The sequence below is a fragment of the Oryx dammah genome, unplaced genomic scaffold (genome assembly GCF_014754425.2).
Source record: "Oryx dammah isolate SB20612 unplaced genomic scaffold, SCBI_Odam_1.1 HiC_scaffold_15, whole genome shotgun sequence".
Taxonomy (NCBI): domain Eukaryota; kingdom Metazoa; phylum Chordata; class Mammalia; order Artiodactyla; family Bovidae; genus Oryx; species Oryx dammah.
Window position 1 is genome coordinate 43,817,848 of NW_024070199.1, and position 14,304 is coordinate 43,832,151.

The window sequence follows — 14,304 nt, forward strand, 5'->3', positions numbered from 1 at the left end:
TTCCACCCTCCAGGCACCTTTAGTCCAGAGAAAGAACCCTCTAGGCTCAGGCTGGAGACAGAGCCCTCCAGCTGTGGAAGCAGCCCAGGCCTTGTGCTGCCCCCTGGTGGCATCTTGTGAAGGAGGGCAGGGCACTCAGCTATAGGAGTTCAACTCTTTCCACAAACAGCTGGCAGGCCGAGGGCCAGGGAAGGGCAGGGTCCCACTCAAGGTCAATGGGCAGTGGAGGCAAGGCAAAGCTAGGCTTGGTGGGCCTCCCTCCCACTCACTGTACCCGACCATCTCCCTCCGAGTCTCCTCTTTCCCTTTCTTCGTGGCCCACCCGGGCTTAGCAGAAGCACCAGGCTCAGAGAAACTATGAACTGTGTGGGCTTCTCTGGTGGGCCAGTGGTTAAGATGCCATGCTTCCAGTGCAGGGGCATGGGTCTGCAGTGCACGGATAAAAATAAATAAAAATAAAAAAGACTACGAGCTGAGAGAACAACTCCAAATTATATTTTATTTATATAAAAAGGGCGTATTTAGCAAAAGACACACTGAGAAAAGAGTTGTTATGGCCCAGGAGAAAAGGCAGGGAGGCCATGGGCCTTCTGAGGCCCTGCTGGGGGAGAAGGGGTCTGGGCAAAGTAGATAAAAGTCCTGGGTAAGTGCTGAGCGGTGGGGGGCACAGAAAGGAGGCAGCTCCAGTTGGATCAACACTGTTGGCAGGTCATGGGTGAGACTCACAGTGACCTCGCTGCTAACTCTTTCAGGCTTTCCAGTTAGTGCTGCCGACTGGAGTTAAGAGCCACCCCACTGGTTCCTGGAGGGGACCCACCAAAGGACACAGGACAGGAAGCCCAGGACGGGAAGTGCAACTTGGGGTGAAGGCCAGGGAGAAGCAGGTGCTCTGCAGTGGCCAGGAAAGGTCCAGAAGCTGAGGTGGAGTCGAGTCCTGTTACGTGCGGGCGTTCCGCTCTGTCTCTGCCAGGCACTCTCTGACGAGGGCCCGGGCATGGATGATGCCTGGGGTGGGCATGGGCAAGTAACATACAGGATCTCAGCGACCCTCCACAGTCCCAGGTCTGCCCTCCAGAGGAAGACCCCTCCCTCACACCCCCTTTCCTTTCAGTGAAAGGGACTATAATCTAATGAAGGACTTGATGACATTAGAGGTTTAGACATTAACCAGCAAATTTACCCCGTTGAAATACAGCATTGGATGGCATCACCAACTCAACGGACATGAGTTTGAGTAAACTCCGGGAGTTGGTGATGGACAGGGAGGCCTGGTGTGCTGCAGTCCATGGGGTCGCAGAGTTGGACACAACTGAGCGGCTGAACTGACTGACTGAAATACAAATTTCCTGTCCTTCCTTAGAAACTGACTCAATTTCAGTTCAGTTCCAACGCCTCTCAGGATAGTGATCCTGGCCCTCGTCTAGGCTTGGCTCAGGCGGCCTCCAGGTCTTTCCTTCCCTACCTTGTGAAGGGTTGTTCAGCGTTTGTCTCCTGGCCTCACTCACCTCTCTTCAGGCGCTCCATGGCGCTCTTGCTGCCAGCATAGGTGGGCCGGATCTCTTTGCCCATCTCTTCTATGACAGATAGCAGGTCGGTGTAAGTGCTCTGGGAGCCCTGGGCGCCAGGTGGTTTCATTGCCTACGTCAAAAGAGAACAGGGCAGTGAGTTCAGGCCAACAGGGCACCTCCAGTCCTTATCCCACAGGCAATCCCTCAGCTCCACTCACCTGCACATAGCCCATGGAGGGAGGTCCAAAGTCATTAAACAGTGGTCTGAAAGGGGCAGCGGCTCCCGGCACAGAGCCCGATGGTGATGGGACACTTCCAGCTGCAAGAGGAGCGAGTAAGTGGTCAGCGCGGGTCAGGAGCGCCTCCTCCCGGCGCTCCAAGCCTCGGACTAGATTCGCCCCGATTCCCTCCAAAGGCACGCTGCATTCCAGGCCGCTAAACTTCAGGACAAGCCCCCTCCCGCTGCGCTCAGCCAACAACCCTTCCGCGACCACGCCCACTTTACAGGCCAGCAAACTGAGGCTCGGCGAGGACAGGCGGCGGGCCTAGCACACTGCAGAACTCGGGCCGTCTTCTCTTCGGAGACCTTGACTGCCCGGGCAGGCAAGCAGGGATGGAGCTGGGTCCTCACCTGTCGGGACCGGGGTGCCGGGCCCAGGTGTGCTGGAGCCGGGGGTGCTGCTGGGGGCGGGGGCGATGGGCTTGTAGGACATCCCCAACTCCTGGGTGCGGCGGACGCCGGCCGGCCGCTCCTCCCGGGTTGGCTGCCTGGCCTCTGAGCCGCGTTCTGATTGGCAGGCCGGCAGCACGCCCCTGGTAAATAGAGCTCGGGCCGGAAGGGCGGGCGGGCACGAAAGATCCTTCACTCCCGATTGGCGCGCGGAGATGTCACTCGGCCCTCCTTATTGGCAGAGACCGGCCCCAACAGGCCGCAACCGCTGTTGATTGGCCTCCGCCTTCCGGACCTCGCACCTGTCTGCTTCGGATTGGGCGGTGGCCGACACCCTCCACAATTGGAGAGTTCGCGGCCCGGGGCCGGCGCGCTTTCAATCCGATTAGTCCTCAAGCCTAAGGGGCGGGGCTTCGGCAGCCTGAGAGCTGGGTCTGGTCTGCCGCGGTTCGCGCCGAGCTGGGCTTCCCCGGCGCGGGTGCCGCCCTCGCACCTCACTCACGTTGCTTTGTACGTCAGCGTCCCGCTGCCCCGTCCCGGTTCGGCTGGGCTGTGGCCGCCGCTGCCGTCACCGCCGCGGCGCGCGCGCGCGCGCGCCTGTCCTCCGCTCTGGGTGCCGGAGGACGCAGGGCTTTGACGTTCCCAGCCCCGCGCCCCACCCCGTGCGCTTTTACGTCACCTTTCACCGGTTCCACAACCTGTCCCCGATTCGCGCATGCGCCCTCCCCGAGGCCTGCCCATATGTTCCCATGGCAACGGGTCCTGCACCTACGCGGGTGATGCGCCTCTGTTTTCCAATTGCCTGGACCTCGGGTCTAGGTTGGTGTAAGGTCCAAGGGCGACTTCAAAGACTCCTCAACCTGCCCCACCCCACCCCCGTCTCAACCCCACCAAATCCCCATGCCAGTGACTCATAATGACAATCGCAGGAACAGCTCACCTTGAATACTTAAACTGTTTGCCGGGCCCTGTACTATGGACTGTCCTGGATCCTGGACTACAGCACCATCTGGGGTCAGACTGATGGTTTGAAGCTTACATCACGTCCGCTAGCTGTTTGGCCTTGGGCAAGTCACTTCAATAGGCCTCAGTTTCCCCGTCTGTAAAAGGAAGACATTCAGTTCAGTTCAGTTCAGTCGCTCAGTCGTGTCCGACTCTTTGCGACCCCATGGACTGCAGCATGCCAGGCCTCCCTGTCACATCACCAACTCCAAGAGTTTACTCAAACTCATGTCCATTGAGTCGGTGATGCCATCCAACCATCTCATCGTCTGTTGTCCCCTTCTCTTCCTGCCTTCAATTTTCCCCAGCATCAGGGTCTTTTCCAATGAGTCAGTTCTTCGAATCAGGTGGCCACAGTATTGAAGTTTCAGCTTCAGCATCAGTCCTGCCAATGAATATTCAGGACTGATTTCCTTTAGGATGGACTGGTTGGATTTCCTTGCAGTCCAAGGGACTCATAGGGTTGTTGTGGGGATTAAATGAATATTCATAAAGTGTCTACTGTTTCATTTTCCTTTTTCCTATCCATATCTCCATTCAGATCCCTCCCCTCAAATCTCATTCCTCACAACCGTGGATCTTAGACTCTCCTCCAAACATTAACCTTTTTCCTGAGACTCCTCCTCCTCAAAATCTTGTCCCCCCCCCCCCCACCACCCTGCCAGCTCTGTAGATTTTTTTCATGCCCAGGACATTGTTTATTCATTCAACAAACATTTTCTCACTCCATCCTCCATCTCAGGCCTTGTGCTGGACACTGATGGAAATGAACTAGTCATAGTTTCTGTCCTCAAGGAGATCCTAGTCTCAAAGAGAGACAGACAGGGAAGTAAAGTCACACAATCCCAGTGTGGATTCCTGGGACAAGGAATTCCAGAGGGACAGTTCCTCTGGAATTCAGAGTAAGGGTCCAACCTTGTGACATCACAGAAGGCTTCCCAGTAGAGGGGGCTTTCAATAGGTGAGTCAACAAAGAAACAGATGTTTTTATACAATGGACACTTATTCAGCAATAAAAGGAAATTATCTACCCACAAAAAGACACAGACATATTGCTAGGTGAAAGAAGTCAGTCTGAAAAAAGACACATGCAGTATGATTCCAATGATATGACATTCTGGAAAAGGAAGACTTATACAGAAGGTAAACAAAGTAATGGTTGCCAGGAGTTGGTGAGGGGTAAAAATGAATAGGTAAAGCATAATCTGGAAATTGGAAATGAGTGGAGCCCATAAGAACAAAGACAAAAAGCACTCCACCCTAGTTGATGATGTGGTTTCCCATGGGAGTATGGGCTAACAATTCTCGATGTTGGAATGAGAAGTTACAGGTAAGTAAGGAGGAGGAGGATGCTAGAGTGATCCATGTGGTAATGGACTAGAGTTGGAGATACCAACAGGAACTCATGTTTAGCTTGATATAAATACAGTTGGTTATATGCAGAAATACTTAAAATTTTTTATATCCACGTTAGTATACATATACATATCCTCATTCTATTAGCTTAGAGTGCCTAGAAGCAACTTAACATCTGGATCTTGGTTTCAAATACCATTCTCCAATAAAGTGAAGCAGAGTTCCTTGGAGAAATGGCTGACTCTAGGACTGGGACCGGAAATATGCAAGATAATTCTGGAACAGCTAGAAAGTAAGAAAATGCTAAAAACAAAACTCAAAACTCCCAAACTCAAGCCCCTCAGTGATGGGGGAATGTCAGAGGGGCACAGGAGCCAAATGAAAGAGCTCTCAATGGCCAAAGGTAGAGCACTTTGAGCAAGAAAATTAATAAAATAGTCCTGGATTATAACTTGTATAAAATAAATATGAGTCCATATTGATATAGAAAAGAGCAAATAAATAAATGGAGAAAAGACAAATGGACCTTTAGTAGGATTGATGTAATAGGAGAAAGAAAATGAAATGAGTAATTTTACAGCACAGAAACCTGACAGAAATGCTACTTTCAGCCAAGTGATCAATGTCAAAATCAATACTGATGTCATGTTGATAATATAAATAGTATATGTCGGGATGAGAACGCCATTCTGTTTTAAATATTTATTTGGCTGTGCTGAGTCTTGGTTGCAGCATGTGGAACCTAGTTCTCTGACCAGGACAATTGAATCCCAGCCCCCTGCACTGGGAGCCCAGAGTCTTAGCCACTGGACCACCAGGGAAGTCCCAAGAACCCCATTCTAACTGTGGTAAAAACAAATCCAAATTTAGGGACATTCTATAAAATACCTGACTGGTATTCCTTAAAACTGACAAGATAATTAAAGAAAATTCCGTAAAACCATCACAACCAAGAGAACCCTAAAAAGACATGATTTATAATGTAAATGGTGTCCTGGAAGGCACTCTGGAACAGAACAGGGGAAGAAGAGATGAAATCCGCATAAAATATGGTCTTTAATAATAAGGCGTCACTATTAGTTCTTTTGGAGAAAGCAGTGGCAACCCACTCCAGTATTCTTGCCTGGAAAATCCCATGGATGGAGGAGCCTGGTAGACTGCAGTCCATGGGGTCGCGAAGAGTCAGACATGACTGAGCGACTTCACGTTCATGCGTTGGAGAAGGAAATGGCAACCCACTCCAGGGTTCTTGCTGGAGAATCCCAGGGATGGTGGAGTCTGGTGGGAGCGAAAGAAGCTCCTGGTGGGACCCCTGCCGTCTATGGGGTCGCACAGAGGCGGACACGACTGAAGCGACTTAGCAGCAGCAGCAGCATTAGTTCATTGGGCTTCTCTGTTGGCACAGACCGTAAAGAATGCACCTGTCATATGGGAGATCCAGGTTCAATCCCTGGGTTGGGAAGACCCCCTGGAGAAGGAAATAGCTACCCACTCCAGTATCCTGGCCTGGAGAATCCCATGGGCTGTATAGTCAGTGGAGTCTCAAAGAGTCGAACACGACTGAGCAACTTTCACTTTCACAGGTGTTCTTGCCTCGAGAATTCCATGGACAGAGGAGCCTGGTGGGCTATGTAGTCCATGGGCTCACAAAGAATCAGACACGCCTGACTGACTTTCACTTCACTTCATTAGCTAATGAGCAGTGTCAGAGGTACCATTCTAATGTAAGATGTTACTAGAGTGTCGTGATTCATTCTGTGTGTCGATCTGACTGGGTCATGGGGTGCCCAGGCCAAAGGTCCAACATTATTTTGGAGTGTCTTGAGGGAGCGTCTGGATGAGATGCATTGCATCTGAGTACTAAGTAAAGCGAATGGGTCTTCCCAGTGTGGGCTGAGTGAGATCTGAATGGAACAAAAAGGCTGAGTGAGGGGGGAGTTTTGCCTGCCTGACCTTTGAGCAGGGTCACCAGGCTTCTTTTGCTCTCTCAGACTGGAACTTCCAACATCAACTTTTCTGGTTTTTGGGCCTTTGGGCTTGGACTGGAACTATATCACCAGGTCTCCATATCACTAGCTTGCTGACTACAGATCTGAGGATGGCTCAGTGCCCATAACTGCCTGAGCCGATTCCTTAATAATAAATATCTTTACACTGACACACCTCCTATCGGTTCTGCTTCTCTGGAGAGCCTTGACTAACACATGGGAGAAACTGGACGTGAGGTATTCAGGAGCTCCCTGTCCTGTCTTCAGTATAATTCTGTAAACCGGGAACTATTCTTAAATAAGCAGATTAATATCTTTATTGGGGTGATGGTTACCTGGCTGCACATGCATGCAAAAACTCACTGAACTGTACATTCATCCATGTTACTGAATATACATTATACTCCAACTATTTAAAGTGAAACAGACTTCTCTGGTGGGTCAGAGGTTAAGAATCCACCTTCCAGTTCAAGGGACATAGGTTTGATCCCTGGTTGGGAACAAAGATCCCACATGCTGCAGGGCAACTAAGCCTGAGCACTGCATTCCTGAACCTGCAAGCTCTAGAGCCCATACTCTGCAATGAGAGATGCCCCCACATGCTGCTGCAAAGACCTAGTGCAGCCGAAATTAAAAATAAATAAATATATAAAGTGGACTTAACGTAAAAATCTCAAATGACAGCTTCTCTTGGAAAACCAGGAGAACCTGTAGCTCTAGCCTATTCCAACTGGCAGCAGTCAGTGGAGCTGGAGGGCAGGTGCCCCCTTTAGACAGAGGAGGGGTTCTTGGCTCCACATAGTTGTCGCCTGCTTATTGGTCCTTCTAGCCCTGGTCCCTGCTCCAGCTGTGTCTGCTTGGAACTTCTGGGCTAACAGCCTTTTTGGGGTGGGAGGGCGTGTGGTGGATTTGGGGGAGCTGTGGGTACTGCTGATGCCAGCAGATACAAGGCTGCCAATTAAAACCTCCCCACCAACCGTCCTCTCTCCCCAGTTCCAACCATAGCGCCTACCAAGCTGGGGCCGGTGGGAGGCTGACCTTGAGCAGGGTCTGCTCTTCCCCTGGCCCATGTCCATCATTCTCCCCAGCCCCTGCAGAGGGGACAGATTTCTTCTCAGGTAGCAATGCCATCTGTGCCTGCCGGTGGAGGGTAGGGGGAGGGAGGGAGGACCATGGCTCCCAAACAAGCTGCAACTCCCCCCTCATCCCCAAGCTTGCCAGACTGGCAGGAGAGATCATCTAATTGGGGATTAAGGATTAATTGTGATCTGCCAGGCAAGTGGTGCTGAGGCTGCTGCAGCCAGCCCTGGCACCTCAGTGTCCAAGCTCCAGACTGAGCAAGGCACTGGTGGCAGCCTGCCTGCTCTGTCTCAAGGCCATCTTGTTGGCACAATCACTGAAAGCTCCTCCCCTTTCTGGGCCTAGAGGTCAAGTTCATCCTTCCTCCCAGCAGGTGGGAATGGCACCTAGTCATACAAGGCTAGAAGAGGCCTCAGCCTGTCTGGGGTTCACTCCAACCTGAAGGCGCTCTTTCTGGTTGGCACTGTGACTCTATAGTCCCCAGGCCTGGCTGAAGTCCCCCTGATGCTTCTTCCTAACGTGTGTGACTGTATGCCAGTTCCTCATCCTCATGGAGGCTTCCAGTTCCAGGCACAGGGACTGGATCAGCCCAGGGGGCAATGGGGGACCCAATGGCCAGTTTCTGGATAGGAGTGTGACAAAACACAAATGGCATTTTAGAAAGAAAAATCTGGCAGCACGTGCTGCACGGCCGGGAGCAGGGAGAGGGCAGTGGAGCTGGGAGAACTCCCGCACATTGCTGAGACCTGGCCTCCTGGGTCCCTCGATATGGAAAATGGGGCTATGAAGACCATGGCAGGGCTAGAGTGAGGAGCTGTGACATTTGGTTTCCCTGGGAGGCAAACACCAAGATGAAGTTCCGAATGTGAAAAAGAGGAAGTGTGATGAAGAAGGATTGGGCAGAGAGTCGCTGATTCGGCACTGACCTGACCACACCTCGGCTAACCTAGAGGGGAGCTTGGAACAGAGCCCATCTGTGTGCTCGGTCAGTGGCTGCAGGCTCCAGGGAAGAGTGAGGTGTGTGCCCAAAGGCTGAGATATATCCTGAAGGGGCCTGTCAGCTCCTTCACCCCCTGCAGCCCACCAGCAAGTTCTTTCTTGCAGGGAGCGCTGAGCTGTGCCCCTCTAAGAGGAAATGGGAAGGAGCTTGGGAGAAGCCCTTAGGCACGTGGTCTTCGGTTGTAAGCTTGGATCCAGCAGGAGCCCTTTACAGGGGGAGGGGCCACCATGCACCCAGCTCTGGGAGAAGCAGGTTGGGTTTACTCATCTGGGAACATTTCCCAGTACTTGCTCTGGGCTGACTGCAGGATCCAGGGAGGGCCCCTTACCCAGCCAAAGTTCACCATCAAGAGGACTTCACTTTGGGGGCCAAATACCTGCAGGATGAACAAGTGAGCAGTGGAAGCTGTGTCCCTAGCTCGAAGATGCTTTATTGTCAGAGGAACAGAGCTGGGCAAGGGGGCTTGGTGGAGGAATGGGGTGGGGGTGTTGCAGGCAAGGGCTGTGCTCACAGGCCAGGGCAGGGAGGAGAGGGAGAGGGTCCCAGCTGGAGGTGAGGGGCTCCAAGAACACACTGGCAGGCAGTGGCTCTGGTCCCAAGTCCTGTCTGCTGCTTCCAGCTTCTGTGCAGGCTCAGCGAGACATCATTCGCACAAACTCTGCCAGGACAAAGCCAACATTTCAGTCTGCTCTCTGGACCTCGACCCCCCAGAGTGAGGCGAAGATACTGACTTCGAGGTGGGAGGGAGTGTGGTCAAGGGCAGGGCCTGCAACGGAGTCCCCTGGATTTGGTGGAGAATAGGCCAGGAAGAGGGGCTTTGTCTTATGGGGGGGGAAAAATCTTGTAACTGAACCTACTTTCCTCTTTGCTTTGGCTGCTAGGAAGCTCAGGAACACTTTTGGGCCTACCTTGGAGAATTTCTACACACTGACTTTCCTTGTGTGTGTTTAGTCGCTCACGCGTGTCTGACTCCTTGCGACCCTATGAACTGTAACCCACCAGACTCCTCTGTCCATGGAATTCTCCAAGCAAAAATACTGGAGTGGGTAGCCATTGCCTTCTCCAGGGGATCTTCCTGACCCAGGGATTGAACCCTGGTCTCCTGCATTGCACGCAGACTCCTTACCGTTTGAGCCACCAGGGAAGCCCAAGAATACTGGAGTGGGTAATCTTTCCCTTCTCCAGCAGATCTTCCCGACCCCAGGAATTAAACTGGGGTCTCCTGCATTGCAGGTGGATTCTTTACCAGCTGAGCTATGAGGGAAGACTTTACTTTCCTTGGCTTCCTTTTATTATTTAATCCTTGTTTTCCCTCGTTGGGAAGGGGTAGGCTTCCTGGATCTAGATGCTGGCTCCATCCACTTCTTTTGCTAAGCACCCTCGCTTCCCTAAGAACCGACTTTTTCCTCCTTATGGGGCTAAGCCTGGCTTCCTCCCAGGTTCTCCTGATGGTTAGCCGGGAGAGGAGGTAGGTGTGCTTAGCACAGAGCCTGGCACACACACAGCGCTTGAGGCTCTTCCTCTGTGAAAACTCGCGCAGGGTCCGCGGTGCTGAGCGTGGGGGAACGGTGGGCGGTACCTTCGAAGTCCACCAGGCCATCCCCGTTGAGGTCAATGTCGCGGAGGATCTCGTCCACCTCCCGCTGGCTGAGCCGCTCTCCCAGCAGGGCCTTCAGGGCCGCCCGGAGCTCACCCAAGCTGATGCAGCCGTCCCCGTTGGTGTCGAACTGCGGCGACACCGGGTCACGGACCGAGTCATTCATTCGCGCGGCCCCTCCCTCGCCGCCGACACGCAGGCCCCGCCCGCGCCGGCCCTGGGGACCCCACCTCCCGGAAGGCGTTCCGCAGCTCCCGGACGCCGATCATGTCCGCGGTCTCCGCCAGCAGCTTGGGGCCCATCAGCTCCACAAAGTCGTCAAAGTCCACCTTCCCGCCACCTGGGGGCCACGCCCATAGAGACCCGGAACCATCAGAGACCCCTGCCCAGCCCTGGCCTCCTCCGCCCTCCCTTCCTGGCCTGTGTCCCTCTCCCCGCCCCACTGAATGGGCCTTTCCCTCCTTCTGTGTCTCCTAGGCTGTGTCTCCTGCCGGCTTCCCTTCATTTTCCTGAAGAGCTCAGTTGGGCTCAAGTTCCTGGCTCCAGTGACCTGGCTGTGTGACCTTAGGCAAGTCACCGGGAGACTGTGGCTGTGTGCTAAGTCGCTTCAGTTGTGTCCAGCTGTTTGTGACCCCATGGACTACAGCCCGCCAGTCTCCTCTGTCCACGGGATTTCCCAGACAAGAGTACTGGAGTGGGGTTGCTATGTTCTTCTCCAGAGGATCTTCCCAACCTAGGGTTTGAACCCCGGTCTCTTAAGTCTGCTCCATTGGTAGGCAGTTTCTTTACCACTAGCGGAGACTGTTGCCTCATCTAAAAAGTGGGCATGCTAGCCCTTGACCCACCCACCTCACAGGGGATGGTGAGATTCTCTGGAGGCAGAGAGCTTGCTGTGAGAATGACCAAAGTCCCAGGTTCTGGGAGCCAACCTGTGTAGACACCTCGGTTCCCCTGGCTGCCCTGACCGTGGTCATGGCCTCTGGAGAACTGGGGGTGGGACAGGTCTCAGGCACATACTGATTTGCTGGGAGATCTCGATGAGCTCCATCTCGGTGGGCATGTAGCCCAGCGTCCGCATGCAGGCCCCCAGCTCCCTGTAGCCGATGTAGCCGTCTCGGTCTCGGTCAAACTCCTGGAAGGCGGCCTGCAGCTCTGCCAGGCAGGGCGGGGTCAGTCCTTTCCACACGTCCCCTGGACCCCAGCCTGGATTAGATCTTCTCACCTTGGTCCTGTCATGTCCATGCTTTCTAAACAGTTATTTCTCTTTGCTACCCCAGGGCCTTTGCATATGCTATTCCTTTCATTCACTCTGCAAATATTTAAGGGACATCTGCTCTGTGCCAAGCACTGCTCTAGGTACTGGGGATGTGGCAGTGAAGAAAGAAAAAAGATAAGGGAGAGAAAGAGAGAGGGAGGGGAAGAAGGAGAGAGAGGGAGAAAGAAAAGAAGGAAGGAAGAGAGGAAGGAGAGAAAGGAGAGAGTGAAGGAGGTGAGAAAGAAAGAGAGAGGGAAAAACAATCCTTGACCTCGTGGAGCTCACATTCTGGAACATTCTGGAAATGCCACCTATTCAAAGAGGTCTTCCCTCTCAATTCAGTCCTCTGGCTCCTTTGATCACTTCCTAGAGAGCGCATAGCACCATTTGTACTGGCAGTTGACCTGCTGACATCTCTCTCCAGAGGACACAGGCCAGATCTATCTGGTTGGCCATGTTTCCCCGTACTCAGAACTGGGCCAGGCCCACAGTGGGCACCCAGGAAGTGTTAGCTGGATGAATAAAAGGGGACCATGTCCCGCCGGGCAAATAGAACCAGGGAACTGACAGCTGGGGGTTCTCTCAACCCCGCCCTGCTCAGTCTGGTCCCTGTCTTCCAGCTCTGATCCCCTCCAGCCTGCTTGCTCCCAGTTCTTCCTGGAGACTGCTCAGACCCCCACCCAGTGCCCCCTACTCTGGAAACTCTAGTTCTTTCCCCAACCCTTTACCTTCAATCTCCTCTGGCCGCAGCTCCCGGTCCTGAGGGAAGACAGAAGGGTTACGAATTCCCTGGACAACCCCCCAGGTATCTGCACCTCCTCTTTCTTGTTCTCTGGGGACCCCCACTCAGCCCCACAACATGCAGGCACTCCTCTTCTCCCACCATTCATGCTGATGGGCTGGGCATCTGGGCCCCCCTTCCCTGTCCCCTGTGCCCCGCTCCTGGAGTTCCATTAGCCAGAGGTGGAGCTGGGGTTGTGCAGACCCTCCGGCTTGGCCATGGGGGCATCAGTGTCACCGTGTCGCTCTTGTTCTCTCTATTCCTCTTTGGGGGCCCTGTCCCCTCCCTGCCCGTCCCCTTGGTGGCTTCTGTCTCTGCCATTTCTCTGAGTCACTCCCTGCCCCCCTCTTCTCTCTTTCCTGGCCTGTTTCCCCAGGTCCCCCTCATTTTTATCTGTCTGTCTCTCCACGCCTCTCTGTCCCCCACATCCCTAGATCTGTGAGCCTTTGCTCTGACATCCCCACTCAGTCCTCTCCCCCCGGCTCAAGGAGAGGCAAAACGTGGGGGCAAGGGAGGGGCCGGAGGCAGGCAGGTAGTGGCCGTACATACGAGCTGGGTGGCGGCGATGCTGGGCCGCAGAAAGATGCAGGCGGGCCCCACCACGCTGCTGAGCACGGAGTAGCCCTGGACGCCCGGCCAAGGGGCCCTCGGCTCCTCGGGACTGGGGCTGGGGCTGGGGCTGGGGCCTAGGCCATGGCGGGACCCCCCTGGGGGGGAGCCAGGCCACTGCCAGCGGTCCTGTAGCAGAGCCAGCCATGAGCTGGGGCAGTGACCCCTCTCCACCCTCACTTGCCAGCCTCTCCCATCATTAGAACCCAGCACAGGACAGTGGAACCTCACCATCAACACTCTTGACTAGAAGGGTCCACTCCCTTACTGTTCAGGGGGGCAAACCGAGGCCCGGAAAAAGGGCAAGGCACAGGGCCATGGTCCCTCCAGAGGGCAAGGGCAGCAGCAGGAAGGGGGCAGTTGGATGGGCAGTTGGGGGGCCTGACGAGCTTGGCAGTGGAAGGCCCAGAGGTCTGCAGGAGCCAAGACTATGATGGGTCAGAGTCTGGGGTCTGCCAGGCAAGATCTTGGTCAACAGTGGTGGGTGCCAACCCCTTCATCCCCCTGCTGTGCCCACCTGTGACCCCAATCAGGCCCTGCCCACCCCATCAGACCCTTTCAGGGTCCAGCCCAGCCTCCCGGCCTTGGCTTCTCCCCCTTAACCCTCCTACCTTAGGCGCCCGGTGCCAGGGCCGCTTGGCACAGTTTCCCATGGGCCCTTGAACCATGCCAGGCCTGGAGTCCCAGGGGCAGCCCAAGGCTGGGCCTCAGAGGATGCTGTGGGCTCCCACCGGCTCCCAGTGAGAGTCTGAGATCACTGCAGGGGATTTTCCGAGGGTTTTGTGGGGAAGATCGCTGGCGGGTGGGCAGGCAGGGAGCCCGGGGCACAGGGGCTTGGGTCCTAATCTGGGATTATCTCTGAGCATCTCTGCTGGTGAGGGTGGCCACTTGGGGCGCAAGGCCCACCCCCGCCCGGAAGGCACAGCTTCCCCGTGCTCACTCCTGAGGGTCTTACAGACATGCCCTCTCCAACATTCTCTGCCCCCAGCCCAATCTGGAGAGATTTAATGTCTTCAGAAGCAGGGCCTAGACCTGGGAGGAGGAAGCCAGGTGCCTTGATTGCCAGGGTGGGCTGGATCATCTCTCCAGGGAAGGGCAGACCCAGGAAGCACCTGCCCCTCCCTGCTGGACCCCTGCTGTCACCTCAGAGCATCCGCCCAGCCTGCCTGCCCTCGGCACCCCTGACTGGACCTGCCCCAGCCCCACTACTTAGGCGAGGACCCAAGGACAGCTGACTCTGGGCTCTGCGGGCTGGAAACAGGGCTCAGTGATGGCAGAGGTTGGGGGGGATGCCAGCCTCCCTCTGGGCAGCTGAGTGGCTGCTGGCCCCTCCATCAGAGTGCATGTCTGAGCTCCCCTCCCTGGGCTCAGCCCTGGGTTTGTCCTGTGGGGCCCCAGCTAAGGCGTGGGGTCCCCACTGTTCCCTCACGGTGCCCTCAGCTGAGGATGACCCCACAC

The 14,304-nt window shown here is 54.8% G+C and overlaps 2 protein-coding genes across 4 annotated transcripts; both read right to left on the reverse strand.

Moving 5' to 3' along the window:
- Positions 1-473: 473 nt before the first annotated feature.
- Positions 474-2,827, reverse strand: CDK2AP2 (cyclin dependent kinase 2 associated protein 2). 2 transcript variants are annotated; one of them, XM_040256460.1, is made up of 4 exons: positions 2,140-2,827; positions 1,727-1,827; positions 1,506-1,638; positions 474-1,005 (listed from the first exon to the last, which is right to left on the reverse strand). In XM_040256460.1, the coding sequence occupies exons 1-4, from the start codon at positions 2,219-2,221 to the stop codon at positions 938-940; spliced, it is 384 nt and encodes a 127-aa protein (XP_040112394.1). In that variant the 5' UTR covers positions 2,222-2,827; the 3' UTR covers positions 474-937. The 2 variants fall into 2 exon arrangements, with proteins under 2 accessions (XP_040112394.1, XP_040112395.1); XM_040256461.1 differs by having other exon boundaries at positions 2,014-2,807.
- Positions 2,828-9,036: 6,209 nt separating this feature from the next.
- CABP2 (calcium binding protein 2) lies at positions 9,037-13,514 on the reverse strand. Of its 2 annotated transcripts, XM_040256462.1 has the most exons (7): positions 13,458-13,514; positions 12,787-12,975; positions 12,185-12,215; positions 11,219-11,353; positions 10,432-10,541; positions 10,184-10,331; positions 9,037-9,262 (listed from the first exon to the last, which is right to left on the reverse strand). In XM_040256462.1, exons 1-7 carry the CDS (start codon positions 13,512-13,514, stop codon positions 9,237-9,239), a joined length of 696 nt encoding a protein of 231 aa, XP_040112396.1. In that variant the 3' UTR covers positions 9,037-9,236. The 2 variants fall into 2 exon arrangements, with proteins under 2 accessions (XP_040112396.1, XP_040112397.1); XM_040256463.1 differs by lacking the exon at positions 12,787-12,975.
- Between the last annotated feature and the right edge of the window lie 790 nt (positions 13,515-14,304).

Excerpts from the sequence above, each read along its gene's own strand:
- CABP2 (XM_040256462.1), bottom strand. The coding sequence starts at position 13,514 with ATGGTTCAAGGGCCCATGGGAAACTGTGCCAAGCGGCCCTGGCACCGG. Across the intron at positions 12,216-12,786 it reads GCATCGCCGCCACCCAGCTC|GACCGGGAGCTGCGGCCAGA; the intron begins GTATGTACGGCC and ends GTCTTCCCTCAG. Across the intron at positions 9,263-10,183 it reads TGGCCTGGTGGACTTCGAAG|AGTTTGTGCGAATGATGTCT; the intron begins GTACCGCCCACC and ends TTGTCCTGGCAG.
- CDK2AP2 (XM_040256460.1), bottom strand. The coding sequence starts at position 2,221 with ATGTCCTACAAGCCCATCGCCCCCGCCCCCAGCAGCACCCCCGGCTCC. Across the intron at positions 1,639-1,726 it reads CCTCCATGGGCTATGTGCAG|GCAATGAAACCACCTGGCGC; the intron begins GTGAGTGGAGCT and ends CTTTTGACGTAG. Across the intron at positions 1,006-1,505 it reads CATGGAGCGCCTGAAGAGAG|GCATCATCCATGCCCGGGCC; the intron begins GTGAGTGAGGCC and ends TGCCCACCCCAG.